Below are 22,259 nucleotides of genomic sequence, written 5' to 3'. Positions count from 1 at the left end.
TGAGAAACGGAAGAATTCCATACTTTGCATTGTTCTGGAGAACACCTGCGGCAGGGATCATTCACATTTTTGGAAGCAGCTTCTATACAGCTGCTGCTGCTACTGCTAAGTCGCTTCAGTCATGTCCGACTCTGTGCGACACCATAGACGGCAGCCCATCAGGCTCCCCCGTCCCTGGGATTCTCCAGGCAAAACACTGGAGTGGGTTGCCACTTCCTTCTCCAATGCATGAAAGTGAAAAGTGAAAGTGAAGTCGCTCAGGCGTGTCCAACTCTTCTCAACCCCATGGACTGCAGCCCACCAGGCTCCTCCATCCATGGATTTTCCAGGCAAGAGTACTGGAGTGGGGTGCCATTGCCTTCTCTGTCTATACAGCACCAAACCAAATACACAATTTGGGGAGAAAAGAAGAAATGACCTTCTAGACAAGTCTAACCAAGGGACTCAATGAATGTTTTCACTTTCTTCTCATTATTCAAGATTTAACTTCGTCACCTATATGCATACTGTCAAAGAACCACTGAGAAATAATCAAGGGAAATGGCTGATGAACAGGGTCTAATCTCTGAAAACATCTTTTCCCTTCCACGTGTCACAGAGTGGAGCCAAGTGCTCAGCTAAGCTGTCGGGGGCAGAGGAGTGGGGAGGACAAAGAGCAAGTAACACCTGTGAGTGTCCAAGATTCAGAAGCATCCTCCCAGTACATGGGGAAAGCTGGGTGCTGGAATGCTGATCATTTCTCAGCCTAAACAGCTTTCTGCATGTTCTAGCTGATTCCTGCACAACTGAACATCTCAATGGGACAGCTGATAAAAATCTGCTGTTAAGGTAGCAAGACCCATTTTCAAAAGAAGGTTTTAATTAATGAGCCAATGTGCTTTGAAAAGCAAAAGGAAATTATATACAAGGCAAACAGGAAGACTACAGAAAGAGATTCCAGCCTTCAAAGCAGACTGTATCTTCATAGGCTCATTCAATATCATGAAAAATTAAGTCCAAAAAGTTGTGCCTGCAGTTCCTCCACAGAGACACAGAGAAGTATGATTCTAGGGAACTGGAAGAGACAGAGGAGGTTGTCCACCTCGGGCCTGGGGGTTGTTCAGAGCACTGTCAGACACTGAGCATCTAGGCAAACTGTCTGATCTCTTCCAGACCATTCTTCAAAAGCATGAAAGAACGAATGAGCAGGAAGGAGGCTTTTAAAATGACTATAACATATGAGAAATGATGTGCAGGGGAAAGGGGGCATATGACAACTCTCTGTTTGTATGTTTGTATGTTGTATGTTTGTTTGTATGCTCAATTTTCTATAAACCTAAAACCTCTTAAAAATAAGATCTATTACTTGAAAACCTAACACATGTATAAGTGCACAGATTAAAAGTCTAGGCTCTGCAGTCAGAGTCCTAAGCTTGTTCACAGCTATTATGTCCTTGGCCAGATGAGCCTCTTCAAAACTCAGAATCTCTATAAACAGTATAGTGAGGATAAATGGGACAATAACATAATCCACCACAGCTCTTGGCCTGACTTTAAAATTGAACAAAACCAATACAGTATTGTAAAGTAAAATAAAATAAAAATAAAAATAAAAAAAAATAAATTAAATAAAATGGAAATAACTGTAAAAAAATAAATAAAATTGAATTTAAAAAATTTTTAAATAATTACCAGATGGTTCAGGCTGTGGGATTTTTACTTATAAGGCAGTTATAGAAATGACTATCAGATAATTATGTTGTCATCTATGAGTTTTGAAATCATTTTTAAAAATACTTTATTTGGAAAACAAGGATTATTGTGAAGCTCCCTGTTTCAGAGACTATGAAGATGGTGATAAAAGCATCAGAGAAAATTTGTTAACAGTAAAGATCTTTTCTAGCCAAGTTAAGTCATAGGTGTAGCGCAGGATAGATTTTATGGTAATGAATGTAGTTTCAACTTTAATAAGAGGTAATTATTCAACCATCAGCTCTTGATTCCCTTAAGCAAAAGGTATTTATGACGGATTAATGCTGTCATAAATACCTTTTGCTTAAGAGAACTAGTACAATGTCAATCAAATACAGGACTCGAGAGAGGACCTAGGGAATAAACAGTGCTAAACGTCACTTCCACACCTTGCAAGTCATCAGCAATTATAATAAAGTAGACATTTAAAGACAAATGCAAGCATTATCAACTGGAGAAAAGGCAATATAAGCTCTGAATGGCCAGCTTTTTAAATAATGATCACTGACATTTATTGAGCATTTACCCTGGGTGAGATGCTAAAAACCTGATATGTATTATGCTACGCCATCCTCGAAACAATCCTAAGAGGTAGATACTATCCTTTTTCCCTTTTCAAAGAAAAGAAAACTGAGGCACAGAGGTCAAATAACCTGTCCAAGATTACCCAAGAAGCGTATCAAGTTCTACAAAGAGCTATGTTTCTGAGCAAGACAGAAGCAATGAATATAATTCATTTGGGCTTTCAAGAAGTCTACGGCATGGTGTTCATACCAAATGTTATTTAAAAACAAAACCAAATGATGACTGGGCTAAATGTTTTGTAATGGATAAAAAAATTCACTTACTAATAGGCCCCAAAGAACAGGGTTGAATTAGTATCTTTATGGGAGACATGTCAGTACTAATCCTTGCTAATGGATCCTGAATTAATCTTTCTTCATATTTCGAAAACAACATAGAAGCAAAAATAGAGTTGTGAGTCTGAGTTTGCAGATGATGTTAGTATTTTTCAAAGAGTAAAATGCAAAGCAACCGCAGAAGAAGCTCACAAACCACGAGGAAGGTCAATAAGGGCAGATGACCCTCAGTGTGGGCCAGTGAAGAAAACTAACCCATCTACACTTAACAGATAATCAGCAGTAAACTATTAGTTTGATAGAAAATGGGATTTTTGGAGCTTTTATAGACTATAAGATATGACAAAAAGGTCAAGTAAACAATGTACATATCTCTAGGAAGAGTACGGAAAGCAATCCAACAACCATAATTATTTTTTGAATAGTTGATGAAACTCTCCCCCTGCCCATGTTTTTAGGTATTAATTCTTTTTTTATTTAGGTCATCATAGTTTCATGGGTAGTTGTGAGAAATTGTAGACGTATCCCTTGTACACTTTGCCCAATTTCCCCCAATAGTATCATTTGGCAAAAGTATAGTACCTGTGCCCACATGTACAAATAAAATTTTACTATTTCACTTAATCTGGAAAACACTATGTGGGTCAGGTAAATACACATGAGAAAGGCAAGGGGGTCCAGAGATGGTTAAGATCAGGGGAGCTGAAATGCCTCCAGGAACAGAGGGCCTGCAGTGGTTAATCAACTACAAATCTAGATGTTTTTATTCTAGCAAAATAGTCAGGGATGTACTTTAAAAATGACTTTAAAGCATATTAGTTGTACAGCGTGTACCTAGGCTGCCTTTGGGCTCAATTTCAAGTTCAAGAATATTAGAACTATGTGGACTTTGCATTTAGGATGGCAAAGGAAACAGCATGTGAAACACTCAGACCGTGGAGTCTGATTGGGGAGATTTCCCCACTCCTTCCCTTTCCTCCCAGCACCCGCCACCACTCACTACTGTGGGACCGTCTACGAGTTACATCCAGTCTCCCAGTTCATTTCCTCATCTTTCATCTGGGGATAGTAATGCCTCCTAGGGTGGTTGTGGCGATAAAGTAAGAAAATTCATGAAACAATGCCTGGTGCACAAGAAGAGGTCATTGTTAGCTAAGGTTGATATTATTCATTTAAAGACCTTCAAAGCAGAGTTTCTAAACCCTGGCACTCTTGACATTTTGGACCAGATAACAATTTGTTGGGGGCAGTGCTGGGGTCATGGCTTGTCTTATACATTGAAGGATGTTCAGCAGGACCTCTGGACTCTACCCACTAGATGCCACTGGCACTCACACTCCAGCTGTGACACCAAAACAATATCTCCAGATGTTGCTCAGAGTGCGGAAGTGGGGAGAAGACCACTGTTTTAGAGGACCCAGCTTAGAACAAGAAGATGAAGTGCTGCTCTACGGTGATGGCCATTTTCTAGTTAGAGCACATCAGTGCTACATACTAAACAACATAAAAAGGTTCAAGGAGGATTTAGAAATAATATACCCACAAACACGAACTCAGTGTATGAAGTTTCTAAAAGATACTAGGAGTTCTGGGCACTTCTGAGGTTCAGGTCTTAAAGAGTCCCTCATACTGACTTTCAAAGACTATTTCTGAGGGCTGCTGCCAGATAGGATGGGACATGATGTGGATAATCAGACCCACCTCGTGGGAGACCTGAGGTGCTCCCTGTTCCTGAAATCCAATTATAAACTTCACCTTCAGCAATAACAACTTGCATGGTGCCCTTGCAGGAATACTGAGTTCCACAAAGTGTTCCCGAATCTCCCTGAACATCAGAATCATCAACAGGAGCTTTGCAAACATGGAGATTTTCAGGCCTCATCTCTACACTTTAATTTTGTATCGTGGTGGACAGCCCAGACAACTGTACATTTAATAAGCCCTGCCAAGTGAGAATATCTGGTTAAATAGACAGTGTCTTGAAATATGACAGAGAAAGTCAGGTTCTCTTTGACTCTGCCCCATTTCAACTCCAACAATTAGGAAGAAACCTGCAGACTATGCAGGATTCTTTTGGGAATAATTACAGACTGTACCCAGATATAGGTTCCCCTGGTGGCACAGTGGTCAAGAATCTGCCTGCCAATCCAGGAGACACCAGAGATGCAGGTTCAGTCTTTGTGCCGGGAAGACCCCCTGGAGTAGGAAATGTCAACCAACTCCAGTATTCTTGCCTGGAAAATTCAATGGACAAAGGAGCCTGGCAGGCTACAGTCTATGGGGTCACAAACAGTTGGATACAACTGAGCACACAGCAGCAGAAGCAGCACCTAGATATATGATGTGAGCATTGTTTGACAATCAACGTTAGCAACAAGGCTCTTAGCCAAATGAAAATTTCAACTTGAAAATCAAGATTTTAGAATAAAGCAATTAATTATGCATTGCTTTCGAATTTCTTTTTGGCCAGGCACGCAAGATCTTAGTTCCTCAAGCAGGGATCAAACCTGTGTCTCTTGCAGTGAAAGCATGGAAGCTTAACCACTAGACCACCAGGGAAGTCCCTGGACCTATTATTTCTAGTAATAAGTCTCCAGTGATAGCTTATACTAAAAACTCCATCACCTGTGCTCAAACAGAACAGGCATTACTATACTTAGTCATGTGGAACAATGTCAAATAGTCCTTCTACACATGTTGAAAATGATGAAAAGCTGAAAAGACAATCCCCATTCCATTTTCCAATCAACAACACCAGAACAGGAGCTTTTTAATGTCCGGTGGAAACGTCTGCTTCAACTGTAAGAGGCTATTGATTCAGTTAGAGGGATCTGGGCCCTTAGCACCATGTGGCTTCCCATCTCACATTATGCAGTCTGCAGCACACAGGCAGGGTGACCAACTGTCCTGGACTGCCCGGAACTGAGGGTCCCCCAGCAGTGGGACTTTCAGTGCTAAAACCGGGGCAGTCAGTGACCCTCAGCACAGCCCTGGCACTGCCCTGAAACTGGCAACCATTCTATCACTTTTTTCTAAATGTTGTTACCTCCCTCAGATCTGTCCCTATCCTGCCCATCTCGAGCTCCAGCTTGAGCACCTTTCTCCTCCTGAAGTAAACGCACTGAGCCAACTGCTCACAAACCCTGCAAATCCATGTGGTCTGTAAGCTTCTACCTGTGGATGAAACTAAGTCAAAGAGAACCTAAGAGAACCTGACCTTTTCACTCTCATAATTTAAGATACTATCCACTTAAATAGTGGCTTCCAGTACTTGAAAACATTAATGAAATATAAAGACTCTAGGACTTCGAACCCTTGAGTGTCTAGAGATGAAGACTGAGAAACCCAGGTATAAAAGCTTCCTGGTAACTGTGATGTGAGGGAAGGTTCACTAACACTCTCTAGAACACAGTGCCCCTTCAGGGTGTCATAAAATCTGCTCTTACTGCAAGTGCAGTTTGTAATTGCATTTCTAGAACAGGGAGCATCTCAGATATTTTGCTAGATGTGATGAATCTTTGTATTCTGTAAATTCAAGTTAAAACTCAATATTTTCATTTAAGATCAAAGACATAAAGGATACAAAATTTTGCTCAGACTATCATTTCAGATGCCCTCCATAAATGTTAAACAACTTTAGGGAATTGTCTGGAGGTCCATGGATTAGGACTCCACGCTCTCACTGCTGAGGGCCCAAGCAACCCCTGGTCGGGGAAATAAGATCCCACAAGCCACATGGTGTGGCCAAAAGAGTAAATAAATAAATTTAACTTTCATGTTTAAAATAAATAAACAACTTAAGTCATGCCTTAAATCAAATTTCAAGTAAGACTGAAACCAATATAAATCACAACAATTTATATTTGTGAATGTTTGCTTTGAAAGGTTAATTAGCTGCCTATTACATCCAGATATTTCTATAAAAATCACTTGCTGGATTTTGTCCTTATTATACCAAATAGTAACATTAACTATTACTAATCCAATATTTGCAGACATCAAAGGCCCAGGGCTAGATTCTAGACTTTAAGAGAAAAATATTATTTTAAGTTACCATAATCTTTGATAGACTTATGGCATCTGTGCTCATCTATGCTATAACACTATCATCGGGGCTTTAGGCATGCGCACAACTACAGTTTCCAGGAGTTCAGAGATCTCTCCAGAAACCCAGCCATAGGCCCAGAGTGAAGAAATGCTGATCTAGCGTGAACATAAATTTCTCCCTTCCAAGTAACACGTGGACTGGAGCGTGTATAGCCTTCCTATAAGAGTGTGTCTTGGAAGCCAGTGAGCCCGAACCACCCCATAAGCTGAACTGTGAAAGCTTCTTTCATGCTCATCACTTTGGCAACATTCTTACCACATGAAGAGACAGACTCCTTACTTCCCTGAAAACATCTAGTAAGTGATTTCTAGATTGTTTCAAAGGGATTTTTAAAAAAGTAAAATAAAAAAGAAGCATGTGCCAAGGTCCAATACAGTGGCTGGGACTTCACTTTCCCTGCATCGATTCCCATGCAGTCGATTTAGCTAAATGAGACTCCTTATTCATAAGCTCTGCAAAGGCCAAAAAACATCAAGATGGGTTTTACCTTTGCAAACTTGCAGGAGCTGTCCCTGCCCAGTGTGTGTGTGTGTGTGTGTGCGCACGCACACACACACACACACACACACACACACACACACACACAGAGTGGAAACTTTTCTGTTTCATAAACTCTCTCGGAAAGACTGGAATATCTCAGATTCACCTACATTTTAGAAAACCCAACATCCAGCCCACAAAGCTCCTCTGTAAGGAAGCTTCTGCCCGTTCCTATTATTTGACAGCTAAGCCGGAATATGCTGATGGCTCCTTTATACAGGTGATCCCCACATAAATGCGGTGGTTGCAGTTTAGTCATGAAGTCATTTCTGACTCATGGGGCCCCGTGGACTATAGCCTGCCACTATAATCCTCTGTCCACGGGATTTTCCAGGCAAGAATACTGGGGTGGGTTGCCATTTCTTACTCCAGGGGATCTTCCTGACCTAGGGATCGAACCCAGGTCTCCTGCATTGCAGGTAGATTCTTTACTGACTGAGCCACCAGGGTACACATCTCTATTTAATAAAGAATGTATTAATAAGTTGGTTCAAAATCCTCTCCATCAAGAGTGAGAACATATAAAACTACTACCAACCTTTGGAAAAAATAAAATACATTTACACACAAAAGTCATGATAAAATATATATATTATATATATATATATATACACAAATACACATACACATATCCAACATGCAACAAATATTATATTGAACGGTCCTTATCAGATACTTGTGAACATCAGATAATTCAAAAATTAACTTGTATTTGGCTTGGGACTTCTATGTTTCTATGTTGCTTGTTTACAGAGAGTGGAATAGGGGGTTGGTGGAAAAAGAAGGGCATTGTCTAGTCATTTGACTCAAATCCCTAATTGGCTCGGCATTGGCTCTTGACCAATTTTACTTGCATCTCATCCAAACACAATGGCTAACAGAGCCGAGGAGCTCACCACATAACAAGACACCCAACTGGCCATCTACATACATAGGGAAATAATTTATCACTTACAAGTAGGGTCACACTAGGCCTCAGTGTCTTTACTATGAATAGTATTATTTCACAGGTTTAAGGGTTTAAATTAATAACTATGAAGTTTACAACAGTGCCTGAGCATAGAAAGTCTTTGACAATAATAGTGGCTACTACTACTAGCTATTATTAGCCACTAATACATATTTAAACATTGAAGATGACTGTTTTGCCTACTTAGACCACGTGGGTCTGATTTAAACAGTACGGTATTCAATGCACTATTGCTAATGATATTGAAATACATTACCTTTGTAAATTTTTTCCTTCCATTCCTAAAGGATATTTCATGAAGCAAGCTCACCTAAACCTATTTCCACCATCCAAGCAGAAACCAGGCTGCAAACCTCTGACCCACTGGTGTTATAAAAGATATGCTGTGCTCTCATTTCTACTCATGTAAATTTACTATTTCTTTCACACTGAAGTCTTCCTGGGAGCATCTGTTCACCTTCTGCTTGCTAGCCAACCTACTCTCTGCGAGATTAAAACCAGAGAAACTAACAGACAAATGAGACCCAAGTTTGAGACTTTATCAAAACAAAAATTAATGCTTAAAAAAAAAATGAGACAGAACAAGACACTATAGGATTAGAAGAAGCCACATCATTCACCTCCACCTTCCCAGGGTTGATGGATCACCTAACAAGCAATGTTAAAACTCCCCAACCCCTCAAAAATATTGAGAGTCTCAACACAGCCCAGATGATCTAAATCCAGTAATATAAACAAACCACGGGTGTATCACAGGACTCCAAACAGGAAAATGAAGACCACTTATGATGGGTGCCTTTTCACCTGACACCATCTCTGGGGACTCTGGTCCCCAGCGAGAGAGAAAGATCTAGATTCCAGCACGTCTTAACTCCCCCTGCTCCCTGCCAGCGCCCCAGTGCACCAGGCACTGTTTCCCACAGGAGCCGGGTTCAGGGGAAGCAGCAAGGGGTGAAACTATCCTGGGAGCACAGATGAGGACCCCGAGCCCAGCCTCTTACCTGCGGCCCCTGCCCCTTCGGCAGGTACACTCTGGGTGGACACTGGGGCTGGGTCCTTGACTCCGTGCACCTGCGCAGCTTCTTCCTGGTGTGTCAAAAAGGCAGAGCACAGATCAGTTTCCACGGCTTGGAGCTTCAGCAAGGAATTCTGCCAGCAGAAGCAGAACATCGGGCTGGCTCAGTTAGATGCTAACGCAATGCTGGGTCTGCAGCTTCCTTCCCCAGCACCTGGCCAGAAAGGGCTCTCGGGCAGAACTGGCTGTGCCAGAAGCAGAGGCGCGTTACTCCACATGCAGTCTCAGTTGCTCTTTTATGTAAATCTAACGTATATTGATTATCTGTGACACATGGGACCAGTGATTTCGTCAACAAGAGACGCTGCACCCAGAGGGCCAATCTGAGAAGGTATCTGCTTCCCGGGTGCCTGAGCCTTTACGCTTTCCAAGTGTTTCATTCACCGTGCTGACATCAGGAGCGGATGACATTAGCCCCTCCCTGGCTACCATTCATAAAAGCCAGCATCCCTCCCCTGCAAAGCCGCAGCAGCCCGCAGTGCACAAAGAGTTACTGCTGCAGAGGCCGCCTGGCAGCTGGGAGGTGCTTCGGGGCTCCCTTTTCTGCATCTGCACGTGGGCTGTGTGCCTGAGTCTGGAGGGGGGGGTCTGTGTGTGCGAGTGTACGTGTGACTTCTCAAGTTACTTTTCTCACATGGAGAGGCTACAGCCGCCTGCTGTCAGAACAGAGGGCAGGGATGGAGGGAGATGATGACCTTGGTCCCTTAGTCTGACCCCGCCGCTGAGGGTGAAGCAATTCACTGTTTGTAACTCCCAGCCAACCTCCCCCATCCCCGGCTTCACTTCTCATTTTAAATTCCTCCCGTGTTTCCTAATAAGAGCAAAGTCATACAGACTGATGCACGTGTCCTGCCATGATGCAGATGCTGGGCAAGCTCGGTCCCCCAGCAGGTGAAAGTGAGTCACGCCGAGTCCCTGGCCGGGCCCTCTTCCCTGCAACGGCCTCAGAGCTCCTCCACCCACCAGGGTCTTCCGCCCAGCACGTTCCCAGCAGAGGTCGGTGGGGAGCAGGGGGCACTACCTGGAGTAGAGCCACGGGTTCCCCCCCATTATGACCCAACACACACACACACACACACACACACGCTCCTACCTCCTCCATATAGCTTGGTCCCCACACACCCTCATAACCCACTGCCACTTCCTACATATACCCTCGCACTCTATTATACACTTACTCCGGCTCCCGACCCTATACACACCTTCACCCCCCTCCTCCACACCCTCATGCCCAAGTCTACCTTCACACTCTACTCCACACATAGCTTACAACTAAATACCCCACCTCCACCCACACACACGCCCATCCCTCCCCCCCAGTCCCTTTATCCTCATCCCCCCACACCAACACCCTACTTTATATACACCCCTACATACACCCTCATCCTCAACTCCCACTCACACATCCTGTTCTCACCCCTCATCCCCAGACAGCCTGATTCCTTACCCCACATAAATGCCAACCCCCACACCTCCTCACATCCCAACCCCTTTCTGCACACATACTCTCATCCTTCTGTTTACGTGAGTAAATATGAACCCACCGCTGTGTTTTAAAAAGCTTCTCCCTGAGGGACTTTCCTGGTGGTGCAACGGCTAAGACCCCTCATTCCCAATGCAGGGGGCCCAGGTTCAATACCTGGTCTGGGAGCTAGATCCCGCATGCCACAACTAAAGATCTCAACCTACCACAAAGAAGATTGAAGATCTCTTATGCAGCAACTAAGACCCAGTGCAGACAAAGAAATAAATGCTTTTTCAAAAGCTTCTCATTGAGGAATATCTTAAATCCCTAGTCTTTTGGCCAGTTTGAAAGTGGCAGAACCTCTTTCAAACAGGCTCAGGACCTCTCCTCTGCTCAGCTCAGAGATGGAGTAAGACCTGGTACAAACCACCCCCATGCTCAGGGGCTGACGGCCAGGGGCCCACAGCTCAGATGAAGCATCTGTCTGATACCAGCCCATTTTTTACAGCTTCTTCTTCCTCCCTGGGATGTTTTCCCAGGAGTTACATGCAGAAGCAAGGTCCCAAGGTTATTGATAGGAGGTACAGAAGGAGCAAGGGTACCAGGTTTCTGCAAAGTTTTATTAACCAAGCATTTGGGACGCAAAAACACATGATCCCAGGCTAGCTTTCTACTGAAGGACCTTAAAAACTGGAGTGGTCTCTTATAAGGAGCAAAACTACTCTGAAAATTAAGAAATCTTACCTTCCCTGTAGCTCAGATGGTGAAGAATCTGCCTGCAATGCAGGAGACCCAGGTTCGATCCCTGGGTCAGGAAGATCCTCTGAGAGAAAGGAATGGCAATCCACTCCAGGATTCTTGCCTGGAGAATCCCATGGACAGAGGAGCCTGGCGGGCCACAGTCCATGGAGTCGCAAAGACTGGGACACGACTGAGCGACTAACACCACTAGCACTACACGCCTACTGCCCCTTAGCGCGAGATGGCGCAGCTGTAATGGCACGCAGAACGGGGGCTCCACAACAGGTATCCCTAAACACGGGTCATTCTACAAGCAGAACTGCTGTATGAGCCAGTCAGCCCACTGCTGAGTAAACCCCCAAAATACTGAGAGCAGTGACTCTTAACAGATATGGGTACATCCACGTTCATGGCAACATTATTCACAATAACCAAGAAGTGTATTATGGACTGAACTGTCTGCCCCAAATTCATATACTGAAGCCCCAACCTCCAATGCAACTACATTTGGAGATGAGGCCTTTAAGAGGCAATCAAGGGAAAATTTGGGGGCTCCAAAATCACTGCAGATGGTGACTGCAACCATGAAATTAAAAGACACTTACTCCTTGGAAGAAAAGTTATGACCAACCTAGACAGCATATTCAAAAGCAGAGACATTACTTTGCCGACTAAGGTCCGTCTAGTCAAGGCTATGGTTTTTCCAGTAGTCATGTATGGATGTGAGAGTTGGACTGTGAAGAAGGCTGAGCACCAAAGAATTGATGCTTTTGGACTGTGGTGTTGGAGAAGACTCTTGAGAGTCCCATGGACAGCAAGGAGATCCAACCAGTCCATTCTGAAGGAGATCAGTGCTGGGATTCCTTTGGAAGGAATGATGCTAAAGCTGAAACTCCAGTGCTTTGGCCCCCTCATGCAAAGAGTTGACTCATTCGAAAAGACTCTGATGCTGGGAGGGGTTGTGGGCAGGAGGAGAGGGGGACGACAGAGGATGAGATGGCTGGATGGCATCACCGACTCGATGGACGTGAGTCTAAGTGAACTCCGGGAGTTGGTGATGGAAACAGGGAGGCCTGGCATCTGCGATTCATGCAGTTGCTAAGAGTCGGACATGACTGAGCAACTGAACTGAACTGAAGGTAAAGTAAGATCATAAGGGTGAGGCTGACCAGTGCCCTCAGAACAATATATATAGAGAGAGAGAGACCCAGGGATGCACAGTCACAGACAAAAGGCCATGTGAGGACACAGCGAGAAGGCAGCTGTCTGCAAGCCATGGAGGAGGCTTCAGGAGAAACCAATTTTGCTGACACATTCTCCTTGGACTTCCCACCTCCAGAACTGTGACAAATGTTTTGGCCCTGAGTCTGCGGCATCTCTTTTTTTAATTGTAGCCCTAATAGCGTTTTAGCAGATTAATACAAGGTGGAAACAACCCAAGGTGCTCACCAGCAGATGAACTGATAAATGAAATGTGATATATACAATACATACAATGAAATATTATTTAGCCTTAAAGAGGAAGAAAGTTTTGACACACGCTACAACATGATGAACCTTGAGGACATTATACTGAGTGAAATAAGCCAGTCAAAAAGGACACACATTCTAGGCAGTAAAATCCAGAGAGACAGAAAGTAGAATGGTGGTTGCCATGGGGCTGGTGGGGAAGAAAAGGTTTGTGTTCAATGGGTATGGAGTGGAAGATTGGGAAGGTAAGTCAAGTTCTGGAGACAGATGGTGGTGATGTCTGCCCAAAAACACCACAGTGCTTAATGCCACTGAATTGTATGGTTTAAAATGGCTAAATTGTGACATTTTATGTTGTCTATTTTACCACGGTTTTAAAAAAACAAAATCAGTCCTTCTCTACGTTTAGCAGGAGGATGTGGGACCAGCCGCCTCTCGTCAGCTCTACGTGCTCTTATAGATTCTACAAAGCAGAGAGGGCACGGCCTTCACACAGAACCAGGAGCTGTGTCTGCCACACACTGTGCGGCTGACTTTGGACAAGAACCTTGGCTAGTCTAAGCCTCACTTTCCTCATGTATAACGAGAGGCAGTGATGCCAGCAACAAAGGCAGCGGCTTCAGGAATGAGATGAGGAAGGCACAGCACACGGCAAACACTCAAGCCCTGGACACTGTGGCTACTGTGTGCGTCTCCAAACCCCAGAGGCTGCTGGACAGAGCGCTAGGCGCGGGGGGCCAGACCCCAACCGAAGCTCTGCATCCTGACCCATCACTCCACCTCCCAGGCCTTACTCTGCAATCCTGCCCAGGAAGTACTTGAGACCAGGTGACTTGTAAGTTCCCTTCCAACTTTCCAGGACAGAAAACACTGATGCTCATGTACTGAGGCTGATGCATGGAAGCTGGCAGTATGTGTGCTTGGATGGTGTTTGTGGAACTAAACCAAGTGTTCACACAACACAAAGAGTGAAGAATCTCACTTCAGAGGGGTTTGTCAGGTCACATTCAGAGGCCTCTCCAGTCGCCCGGAGAGTGTGAAACGCTGAGACCCAGTTACAGCTGGAAGTAGTCATGGGTGGCTCCCAGCCATCTTCCCTGCCGTCCGTCTCCCTCACTAGTGCTGAAGCTCAACAGAGATGCCAAGCATCAAAGAAGGTTTATTTGCACAGCTGGTTTGTTCCTCTCGCAGACATCAGACAGGAGGAAGTTTAATGGGACAGGGAAGAAGAGAGTGCCCAATGAAACAGGAGAGAGAAGATGAAGGTCTCGTGGAAAAGAAGACATCCAAGGAGAAGGGAAAGCGTGAACTGCTGGAATTGAGGACCAGGGGGCAGACTGGAAGAAGCTGCATGCCAACGGCCATCAGCTCTGCCCCGTCCCTACCCCGCACTGACCCCTGACCTGGGGACTGCCTGCTACTGTTCCTGTTTCTCGGCACAGGAAGAGTGTGGGGATGTGGACGCCCTGCATGGGACAGCCCCCAGTGACCAGAGGATCCAGACAGGAGCGGCCTCCCCCGGGAGCGATCCATGCCGCCGTCACACACGCATCTCTCCAGGGGCAAGAAGGAGACACGCAGTCCCATCAGGGCTGAGCCCCGCAGAGCTGCCTCTGAGAAGCTCCCACTGCGTACGCGAGGGCCACACCACCCGCAGCTGCACCAGTGTACGCGCAGCTCCCAGGCTCTGGCAGCTCTCAGTGTACAAAGAGCTGCGCTGGGCTCCAGAGCCTGAGACGGATGTCAGCCCCTTCCTCATGGGCCCCAGTCTAGAGACACAGCTAATACACAAACAGACGAGTAAAACAATGATGCCAGTTATTACTGTCGCAGTTATGGCGATGAGGGGGAGAAGCCACAGGCCAGGCCTGGGGACAGAGTGAGTAAGCCACTGTTCCTCCAATTCAGCCTGACTCGGTGACCTTTTATGCAGGAACAGGCTTTAGCCCTAGAGGAGAATGATAGGCAGTCAACCCCGTCAGGCTGAGTCTCTGGTCCTTCTCGTGCTCTGGGGCTTCTCTATCAGGCTGTCCCCAGCCCATCCCTCAAGGCTTGCCTGCCAGGGGTTTTCCAGGTTTACATCCAAAGTCTTGCTGAATGGGTCACTAGGATCTCCAGGAAAACTGAACAAAGGCTGATGGATCCTCTAAAGAACGATGACTGCCTCTGCTTCCCAGTGCTCCCACTTGGTCACCAAAGAAACCAGAGAGACGAGCGTGAAGCCTAGGTGTGGTTTTCTACAAGCTAATTTTTCTCTTTCACACAATGGAAAATATGTGACTTGTTTTAAAAAATACTCTACTCATTTTCTTTCCTCTACAATTACCGGGTCTCACTTTAGTTGGGTTGGAATGGGGAACACCCACACAGGCTGGATGGTGAAACACTATTTCCGGATGCCTTTGTCTACAACTTACCAGTTGCAGAAAACGGATAGCTTACTTTTAACTTCCATGAAGAGGCTTAGTGACCCTCGCCCATCCCTTTATCTATCCAAGAACTCGACATAGATTGTCTGTAGCAAGGTCAAACTGGAAATCTGCTCAAAATTGAGGTCACAGTGGGGCCCCTGAACATCTCCATTCTACTGAGCACTCTTGTTCCCTGAGCTTCCAAGTTTTCTGTGTATGCTCCCTCACCAAACACACACACACACACACACACACACATATACACATATGCCACCCTTCTTTCTATTTGCTCCCTGCCCCTACTTCCCCAGGCCTACTTCAGGTGTAATTCCTTCACAGTTAAATTCCCATCAAATCTTAAACCACTTCTGATTACCTTTATCCAAACAGGGGCCTCCAATTTCTTTTAACACCTTGCATTTTTCCCTCCCAACACTCACTATAATATGGAATTTTATTTCTTTCTCTACTGTTTACTGGCTCTTCGCAGCTCCAGAAGGGCTGGAAGCATGCCGCCATTGTTCACTGCTGAAGCCCGCACAATGAGCAAAACAGGAGCCAACCATTAGAGAAACTGCCACTGTAGACGGTCTTTTGTTTGCCTGGACCCTTTACATAGCACTTGGGAAGCCCTTCTGAGAATTCCATTTCAAGCCTCCTTGCTGCCTTGGTTCAGAAATTTTAAAATGCTCACGATCACTGGGGAGTTAGTTAAAGATGTGTTCTCCCGGGCAGCGACAGACTCAGATTCTGCGGTCTGCAGCAGGGGCGCTGAGATGCAGGAGGTCCAAGGTCCAGACTCTGAGAAACACGGCCCTATTCCCTCGGGACCTGACCCACTCTAAATGCTGCCCTGGTCGCCTGCTTGGCGACTGTCCCAGGAACAGTGTTTTTGTTCCCTCACTGTCCTACGCTACCCAACAGAGACTCAGTATAGGAAAAGGAGCCATCCACTCCAAGCAGTCCTCTGTTGAGAAGATCCAGGTCCTATTCTGATAATAGAAGCACATCTTTGTAAAACAAGGATAATCTTGCCACCACACACGATAACCCAAACCAAATTTTTTTCCAGCCAGATGACCTGATTTCAGCTGAGGAAGAGGGAGTCCTGTACCTAGTTACACCTCTTTGTGATAGCATTATGTTCACTTTACTAAGTGAACAATAAAAACAAGATATTTAGGAGAGACCAATACAGTTTTATGAACTCACATTTCAATTCAAAATTCTGAGCTTTTCTAGAGAATGAGACATGAACAACTCATGGAATGGACTTTAGTAGTTTCTCTTTGTAATTTCTAGCACAAAGGCACAGGCATTAAGACAGACAGCTGCCCTAACAAGCCTTTTTTTTTTCCAGAACATCAATTATATATCCCTTCGGCGGGAGTCCACAAATCGAGTCCATGTTGTAGTCCCTACGATTACTTCTCTGTGGCTACTTAAGTTCTAGTCTTTTTTAAGCTCTGAAAAATATTTGGCTTAAAAACTAAATTCAGTAGGATGCATGCACAGTACAGGGACCACTGGGGCTTTTAACCCCAAATTTACCTTTGTTCCTTCTCTGTCGGTAGGAAAATCATCCAATCAGCTTGGCCCACGGGCACTTAATTCTTTTCTGAGACTACCTTAACTCCTTAGAAATTACTAAAACTCAATGAATATTAGAAATCAATAACCACCCCACTGTAAATTATAAAATCACTTGCCATAAGAAATAAGTTACCAACCCATGTCTTTAAAGACACTGGAAACCATTAGCCATTTCCTCAAATACTAGTATCTCGTTAGAAAACAAGAAAATTAAGCTTTTACCTGCCTTAAAATCTGAGTTTTATAGCCCTAGGAAAGACAACAATATCCTAAGGGAAAAGATACCAACGCTAGCAAGACCAGAGTCTAGGATACTAAGTTGATGTGTGTCCTTCTAAATCCTTGGAAAGCAGGGATGACAAAGTTCCCTTTCTGCTGCAGCCCCCACACACCATAGCAGTCCAGACCCACAGCTGGGTACACATTTGCTTCCCAATAAAAACTGTTGAAAGCACTACTCCTTAGAAAAAATATCCCCAAAGTTAAAGCTTTCAGCAAAATTTTGGTCTTAAGATGAGCAGAAATATTTTTCTTTAATCTGTCAGGGGCTACTGGGGAGTGGACTATATCATAAAACTTGTCAACTTTATATTTTGCCAAATAGAAATGGGAAAATAGATAGTTGTATAGACAGATGGATATGGACAGATGGATAGATGGGTAGACCAACAGACAGACAGAGAGATACAGATAGGGATAAACACAAGATGAAATTTTTAAGAACAATCTCTAATGACAGAGGTGTTCATCAACTTTAGCTTCATAGAACACTACTACATTGTTCTTATATTTCTCCTTTAGCTACAAAGCAAAGAAAGTGCCACACAGGCTGACACCTGGGAGGCATGAATCAGACACAGTCCTTTCCAGCCTTGGGTGAGAGAACAAGAAACTAGCAGCATGAAGACGAGTAAACGTAAAAGCGAGAAAGGAGAGAGGACAGAGATGCCATGCCAAAGGAAGGGGCAAAGGCGGGCAGGACAAAGCTGCGTGGAGTGTGGGCGATGGCGAGGCTAAAGGCAAACACAGGTGGGCCAGTTACAGAGAGTCCGGCTACAACCTCTCTGCTCAGCCCGACACCCCCGGAGCCTCTCCAGCTTAATCCCCAGACAGGGGAGCAGCTAGCATGGCTTCTACCTTTCCTGCCAGTGCCACACTAAGGTCCCCTGAGGGCCATGACTACAAACCTGCTTCCCCTGGAAACTAGAAATCAGGCTAGAGAGTTGCCTCTGAAGGAGGGGGCAAAGTAAACCAGGCATGCAACAGTTCAGAGTCTCTTTGCTGGGCAGTTCATCCCACTGGGGAAGAAAACCAGGGTTCACACCATGACAATGTTGACTGCAGGATGTCCTTGTTGACACTGACAAGAAAAGTGGCTAAAATTAATGAATCACAGGGCACCATTCCTGCTGAGAAAGAAATGCTAGTAGGGAAGCAAGGTCACTTCATCTCACCCATGAAACCATACCAGAAAAAAAGCTAAATGGCACCCCACGGTGGTGTCATACAGGCAGATGACTTTGGATATCAGGTTTCCAGAGACCAATATTATGCATCCCAGCATCCATTTACCCATCTTCTGATCCCAGGTGGGAAAATGTGCCCATCTCTAGCCAATCAGCTTATTTCAAACTGTAAGGTCACAGTGATTGGTTCAAGAATGGGCTACAGGTCCCAAGTCAGATAAATGAGACTCAAGTATGAGACTTTACAGAGTAGAAAGGACTCTATTTTCATTTCTTATAAGCAGAATTTTAAAGATGGTCCCCAAGATTCCTGTGCACTGGTTATGTAATCAAACACTAATTTAGATGCTATGTTGAAGAGATTTTGCAGATATAATCGAAGTCCTAACTCAGGTGACCAAGGGTACAGAGATTGCTTCAGTGGGCCTGATCCAACCAGGGTGAGCCTTTTAAAAGCAGAGGGCTTTTTTTTAGCTGGTAGATTATAACATCAAAGATTTGGAGGACAGAAGGATTTGGTGCTGCTGGCTCAAAGATGTAGAGGCCAAGGTGAAAAGGAATGCAGGCAGCCTTTAGAAAGAAGCTGAGAGCTACTCCCAGATGCTGACCAGCAAGGAAATGGGGTCTACAGTCCTACAAGCTCAAGGAAGTTCATTCAGTAAATGAGCATGAATATGGACTCATCTTCAGAACCTCCAGATAAGAATCTATCATGGCCAATGCCGTGATTTCAGTTTTGTGAGACCTTGAGCAGAGTCTAATGGAGTCTATCCAAGTTTATTATCTGCACAACTGTGAACTAATAAAAGAGAGAAGCTACTAAACTTCTGGCAATTTGTTACACAGTAATAGAAAACTAATATACACTGGGATTACTAGCTGTAAGAATAACATATCCTTAGAGAGGGGTCAATCTAAACATAAAGTCGATATAGAAAAGTAGAGTTGAAATGGAAAGATGCTGTCTACTTGACAAGCCTTTAATCCCTGGATCTAGCCAAGAGTGGAATCTATCCTGATAGTAAAGTTCCAGGTGTGTGAATCAATAAAATCCTGTTGTTTATGAAAGCCAGCTTGAATTGACTTTCAGTCACAAGGAAACTAGAAGGAAAAAAAAAAAAAAACTATCAGTCAATTCTGATCTAAAGGCCCAACCATGTAGACTGGGTTTGTATCTCAGAAAAATACAGCTGCCTGGTCCTACAGAAAAAAAATACCATTCAGCCAACTGAGGAGCATTAAGGACCTAAAGAAGCCTCTTGCTGGACAATTTCCTCAAAATTAAGACAGTTTTGAGGGAGAACCACATCTAAAACAAAATAGTAAGACCATCTAGAGGTCTAACAAGGCTTGATGGCAGAATGTATCTATATGCTAAACTATGGATGGTAATAAAAAGACAATCAAACCCTTCACATGGAGCCCCACACTTAGACATGTGCATATACAGTCAAAAAGGGGCACAATTTGCCTCATTCTATCCCTCATGGGAACCCATGACTAAATCCTATAAGCACTAGGGGGGTAAAAAGCAGAAACAGTGAGTGTTAAAACTGAAAGCACTCCTAGAGTTAACCCAATTCAAAACTTGCCTCAATTTCACAAATAAAGAATGAAAAGCAGCTGATGTGATGATTTATGGTATGCAGTTTGGGAGTTGGAAACGTAATATGAGGACCAAATAGGGGAAGTGTTCTCAGGGAAGGGGAGATCCATTAGTTTTCCTCATATATTGTTATTTTTTCTTTTTTTTTTTTTTTTTTTAATTTTATTTTATTTTTCTAATTTTAAAATCTTTAATTCTTACATGTGTTCCCAAACATGAACCCCCCTCCCACCTCCCTCCCCATAACATCTCTGTGGGTCATCCCCATGCACCAGCCCCAAGCATGCTGTATCCTGCGTCAGACATAGACTAGCGATTCAATTCTTACATGATAGTATACATGATAGAATGCCATTCTCCCAAATCATCCCACCCTCTCCCTCTCCCTCTGAGTCCAAAAGTCTGTTATAGACAGCTGCGTCTTTTTTCCTGTCTTGCATACAGGGTCGTCATTGCCATCTTTCTAAATTCCATATATATGTGTTAGTATACTGTATTGGTGTTTTTCTTTCTGGCTTACTTCACTCTGTATAATCGGCTCCAGTTTCGTCCATCTCATCAGAACTGATTCAAATGAATTCTTTTTAACGGCTGAGTAATACTCCATTGTGTATATGTACCACAGCTTTCTTATCCATTCATCTGCTGAGGGACATCTAGGTTGTTTCCATGTCCTGGCTATTATAATCTTTCTTAATTGAAACTGAAGCCAGTAGTGGGAACTACTAGGACATGGAGAGGGAAAACAGTATTTTTTCTCATTTTATCCTTCAAGCAACTTTTTGAACTATTGACTGCTTAATGATTATATGCTGCTAAGTCGCTTCAGTCGTGTCCGACTCTGTGCGACCCCATAGACGGCAGCCCACCAGACTCCCCCGTCCATGGGATTCTCCAGGGCAAGAACACTGGAGTGGGTTGCCATTTCCTTCTCCAATGCATGAAAGTGAAAAGTCAAAGTGAAGTCGCTCAGTCGTGTCCGACTCTTAGCGACCCCATGGACTGCAGCCCACCAGGCTCCTCCGTCCATGGGATTTTCCAGGCAAGAGTACTGGAGTGGGGTGCCATTGCCTTCTCCGAATGATTATATAGACAAGGGTAAACAAAACCAAGGATTATGGTGAATTAGACTTTGACAGATCTCAAGTCAAGAATATTTTCCAATCAAGATACAGGATACCACAACAAACAAAACCTTCTTATGTATTATACAGGCAGATAATTTCCAACCAGGATCCAGGGGACTCCAACAAATAAAATCTCCAGATGTCATACAGAGGCAGAGTCAGAAAGCTCAGGTCAATGCCAGAATGGACACAATCAGTTTTCCAGAAATCAGCTCCTATAGTATAGTCCCAGAGACACCAAAGCTCGTGGAGTGGAGAGGCAAATCCTATTGAGAGACACATGGTCAAAAACTGGGAGCTTGAGAGTGGCAGAAGAAAAGTGAGGCTGGCAGGAATTAAATGTATACTCATCCCAGTGAAAATGAGAAGTGAGTTTCTCAGTTCACTGGGAAGCTATCAGGAATACACACACAGATGGATGCTTATAGGTAGCTACTTGACATCATGTATTACCTTACTGTACAGAGGAGAGCTCAGGTCAACTACTAGCTCTGGAATCAAACACAGCAGAGCCTCATCTGAGCAAGTGGAATTAAGAAGCTTAAGACGTAGTTATGAAATACCAGATGTGAACTTTGTAGAAAACACAGTAACACCTTAAAATTGTTATAACCAACAATTACAACCTTAGGGTCCACAAAAACATCTGGAAAATATTTGTGGACTATGCTTCTTACAAAGCTCAAGAAACACATTTTGGGGGGACTTCCCTGGTTGTCCAATGGTTAAGACTTTGCCTTTCAATGCAATGGAGTACAGGTTCAATCCCTGGTTAGGGAACTAAGATCCCATGTGCCTTGAGGCCAAGAAACCAAAACATAAAACAGAATCAGTATTGTAACAAATTCAAGAAAGACTTAAGAAGAGAAACTTTTTTTTTGTTTCTTTAGACTTACACGTTAGAATGGAAGAGAGCAGATATGGAACTAGTGAGTTCTTTGAAAGAACTAGAAGGCTGTGTTTTGGAGAGGGTAGTACATAAACAAAAGGGTCAAAGAGCAAAGATGGTTAACACAACAAAACATTCTTCCTTACACTTCCACTCAGAGATGGAAGGAATACTCCTATAAAATATCAAATGTACAAAGAGACTGAA

General features: G+C 44.0%; 1 protein-coding gene across 3 annotated transcripts in view; it reads right to left on the bottom strand.

The window, feature by feature from the left end:
- The window catches only part of FAM13C (family with sequence similarity 13 member C), a 153,801-nt gene that overhangs the window by 49,236 nt on the left and 82,306 nt on the right, over positions 1–22,259 (bottom strand). For all 3 annotated transcript variants that reach the window (XM_052639918.1, XM_052639919.1, XM_052639920.1), the window contains exon 6: positions 9,211–9,295. In XM_052639918.1, coding sequence (XP_052495878.1) covers positions 9,211–9,295 — 85 coding nt within the window. The remainder of the gene's footprint in view (positions 1–9,210; positions 9,296–22,259) is intronic.

Source organism: Budorcas taxicolor, chromosome 5 (genome assembly GCF_023091745.1).
Source record: "Budorcas taxicolor isolate Tak-1 chromosome 5, Takin1.1, whole genome shotgun sequence".
Classification (NCBI taxonomy): domain Eukaryota; kingdom Metazoa; phylum Chordata; class Mammalia; order Artiodactyla; family Bovidae; genus Budorcas; species Budorcas taxicolor.
Note: the sequence above shows the minus strand (reverse complement) of the source record. Positions and strands in the feature narration are given on the sequence as shown.